This window comes from Dermacentor variabilis, chromosome 2 (genome assembly GCF_050947875.1).
Source record: "Dermacentor variabilis isolate Ectoservices chromosome 2, ASM5094787v1, whole genome shotgun sequence".
Classification (NCBI taxonomy): Eukaryota; Metazoa; Arthropoda; class Arachnida; order Ixodida; family Ixodidae; genus Dermacentor; species Dermacentor variabilis.
This window is the reverse complement of record NC_134569.1, coordinates 96853983-96857354: the sequence shown is the minus strand read 5'-3', so window position 1 is coordinate 96857354 and position 3372 is coordinate 96853983. Positions and strand designations below refer to the sequence as shown.

At 48.9% G+C, this 3372-nt stretch overlaps 1 protein-coding gene across 4 annotated transcripts in view; it reads right to left on the bottom strand.

Moving 5' to 3' along the window:
• Window positions 1–772: 772 nt before the first annotated feature.
• The window catches only part of LOC142572352 (uncharacterized), a 33639-nt gene continuing 31039 nt past the window's right edge, over window positions 773–3372 (bottom strand). For all 4 annotated transcript variants that reach the window (XM_075681404.1, XM_075681405.1, XM_075681407.1 and 1 more), the window contains 2 exons: window positions 1587–1847; window positions 773–1031 (listed from right to left, as the gene is read on the bottom strand). In XM_075681404.1, coding sequence (XP_075537519.1) covers window positions 904–1031; window positions 1587–1847 — 389 coding nt within the window. In that variant the 3' untranslated portion in view covers window positions 773–903. The remainder of the gene's footprint in view (window positions 1032–1586; window positions 1848–3372) is intronic.

The window sequence follows — 3372 nt, the reverse complement described above, 5'->3', positions numbered from 1 at the left end:
TGGTTAAATTAGGAAACTTGCTTCACTGGGCTGTAATGATAAGTGGAAGCAGGGTTAACCAGAGAAGTTCCAGATTGGTTACCCTACAGGGAAGGATAAAAGGAGAGAAGACGCGGTGAATGCTTCGACGCGCATGCGCACAGCAGCAGGCAGACAAAGGCGCTCGCACCTGCCAGTCTTGGGTACTATTCCAGTAGTCTGCCCAGATAGTGGGACGCAGGGATGCAGTGCTCCATGCGCGGAAGCAGGAATTGCGCCTCGGCTTTATTGAATCTGCCAGCAGATGATCCAGTCACCGCAATACCTTCCCAATATAAATCGAGGACTGCGGCTCAATAAGTGGCCTGAGCGAAAAACGTAAGGGCGAACAAGGGCCTCCATTTTTAATAACCACCATAAATGGGAACTGATAATGAAGCCAAAGCGTGTTTTTATGGTGTGGTTCTTTCCTGGTTGTCGCTTAGATGAGTCCGAACTCATATCGTGATACGCGTTGCAAAGTCCCTTTATGGAATCTGTACAAATACAGACGACATCCGTTATTGACACTTTTTGCCTGCAACCGCGTCTTTCCTGGTTCCTGCAACGGTGCATCGCCGTATCAAACAGGTTACAAAGCAACGTTTCTTAGAGTCCTTCCTGCGTCGCGCAGACGCCTATCTTCAGCAAACACAGTGTCAAGTACTTCGCTAGCGAGTGAGATGAGCGGCCCTGCTCTATTTTTTCATGTATTTTCTTGCGTGTTTTTAATGACAATTGCACCGACATCAAGTGGTATGCGTGAAAAGTTTTATTAAAAGTTATTTTGGCACTCAAAAACAGCACTGTACAGTACAAACGCAGTGGAGGGCACAGCCAGGTCCGGCGCAGGCAATATATACACGTTGCATCGAAGTACATATTTCAAACAATTGGCTTATCGGCAAACTTAGCAAGTAGCTCCTTCTTCAGTACTTTTCCGTTCTCTGCCTTCGGAAGGGACTCCAGGAAGATCACTCCGCCGTACAGGTACTTGTAAACGGCCGTTTGCCCTGCGTGCGAGAGCATAAAGAAAACGAGCGATGCCATGAAAACAACATTGACTACTAACTCGTACTGCTGCCCGGGCATTGCCTGCGTCCGATATCCTGTTGCGCGGTTTTGCCGTATTCTTTGCACCAGAAGTCGCAAGCGGCTTGTAGGTGCATTCATATTTACAGACCTTAATGCATGCAGAGTGAACCCACTCAACTCAGTGCTCGGTCCACGTACGAATCCGACAAATTGTGAAAAAAAAATGTAGCTGATACGACTAGATAACGAAAATGCGCAAAAATGGCATCTCTCAATGGCGGGCTAAAAGTATTTCTATTCCAATAAAGCACGACTAAAGCTGAGCTGAATTTTTTTTTCTTTTCCTTGTTTCTTTCTGTAGTTCAGTAAACAGCAAGCACGTCCTGAAACACGTTCGAATGAGCTTCCAGAACTCACGAATGTGATTATGATTCTCCGCTTATACCTCAGTTATCATCACATATGTTTACATAATTGGTGAACAAATTTAGCATCTCGTGTGAAAGTGATGTAACGAAAGAGCCAACGCGTACCAGCCACGAGCTTCTTCAACTCCTCTTCGATCACGTCGTGCGGCTCGCCGTAGGAGGCGTTCAGCACGACGCAGGCCGCAGGTGCCTCGCCGTATTTGGCACTCGGCACTCCAACCACGGCCACCTCGGTGACAGCGTCGTGAGCAAGCAGAATCTCCTCGAGCTCGCTGGGGGCCAATTGGGTATCCATGCATTTGATGAGCTGCTTCAACCGCTCCACCATGTACAGGTGGCCCTCGCGATCGTAGTACCCAAGATCCCCTGCGCGCACAAGCAAAACTCGTTACCAAGTAGACGCGTTGTCTAGTGCTGGTTTGGTTACACGCGTTCTATTCATTTAGATTTTTCTCCTGCTAATAATTACGTCCGCGCAGATGCGAGTTCCCTGTAACAGTAAGTTGCATAACTCAAGCTTTTTTTTTTGAAGTGCTGAGCTCTTCAGCGCCCGTTCCTGCGTTGAGCATCGTCGTGCCCAGGCTCGGTTCTGCGGCGTAACCGAGCGAATGAGCTCAGCGAAAGATGAAAGCCAACGCGGAGCGCAGCGTGAAATGAAAGAAGAGACCGCGAGGAGGAAAGTGTAGGAGAAGGCTACAGTGAAAGCATGGGGTGGAAAGTAGGCGAAAGAGTACGGCGAAAGGGTGAGAAGGAAAGCAGAGTAACGCACTAGACTACGAGATGACGCCATAGTAGTAATTTGTATGCCCGACGCGAATTGTGTAGTACTTTCTGAAAGTCACGCGATTACACTGGAACCTTCAACGAGTCGTTTACAAAAGCCAACGCGCTTGACCTGCAGATCAGAGTTTCGACGATCGCCGACTCTGCTTGCCACTATTAGTGTGCCTGAGTGTTACTTGTTTTGCTGCGCACAAGTACACCTAATAAAGAGTAATTTGTAACTCAGTTTCGACACAGTGTCATTCTTCGCTGTCATCACCATGTGACAATATTATATTACAAAATAGTGTCATCAATTTCGTTCTGAACGAAGAGCGACGCAACCGGCGGAGGTGCTTCATCTGGCGCAGCTGCTGAACCAGCTGTCCGAGCAGAGGCTCGGTGGCGCCGACGTCCGAACCCAGAAATGCGCGCCGCCGAAACACAAGTGAAGCGCCGTCGCCGAAAACAGATGAGTTGTCTTTAACTGTACGCACATACATGACAACTTCCTTACCTCATATCGCGAATTTAAAGCAGGCGTACAGCTGTGCTGAAATTTCGCATTACTGAGTATCGTAATAGATCGGTAGTCTTATTCAATGTAAGTTCTGAGCTCTACCGATCTCCTTGCTTATTGCATCCGAGCCGCTCATCCAGTGCCTCAATTTTCTTATCTCACTACATCCAGTCCACTATCGCAATAAGCTGTGTGTTGCGATTTTTTCTTTTTTTTTGAGGGGAGGTTAAATGCGTAAGCATTTTTATGCTTACCCAACGAGAAAACTGCCCGTCCCTCTGCCCACCCATCCCGTAAGACGACCGCTTTCAAGACAGCGCCCGCAGTGGCGAGCGAATTCAATTTCGTGCTGCCGCTCGCTTCAACGCAAACGAAGCAGTGAGAGCACAGCGCCCACGGTGCTCCCAGCACACACGCCGCCCTCAGCCACTTTCGCAGATCGCATTCAAAATACGGCCCCGGGTGTCTCTACAAAGCTATGTAAACGGTGGGAACAGAGTGCGCGAACCTAGCAGCAGTCGGCGCTCTGTCGGCATCGCAGATCGCTTTAAAGGCACGGTAAGCACGGCGATGCCGCCGGCCGAATACATTTGATCCCGGTTCAAAACT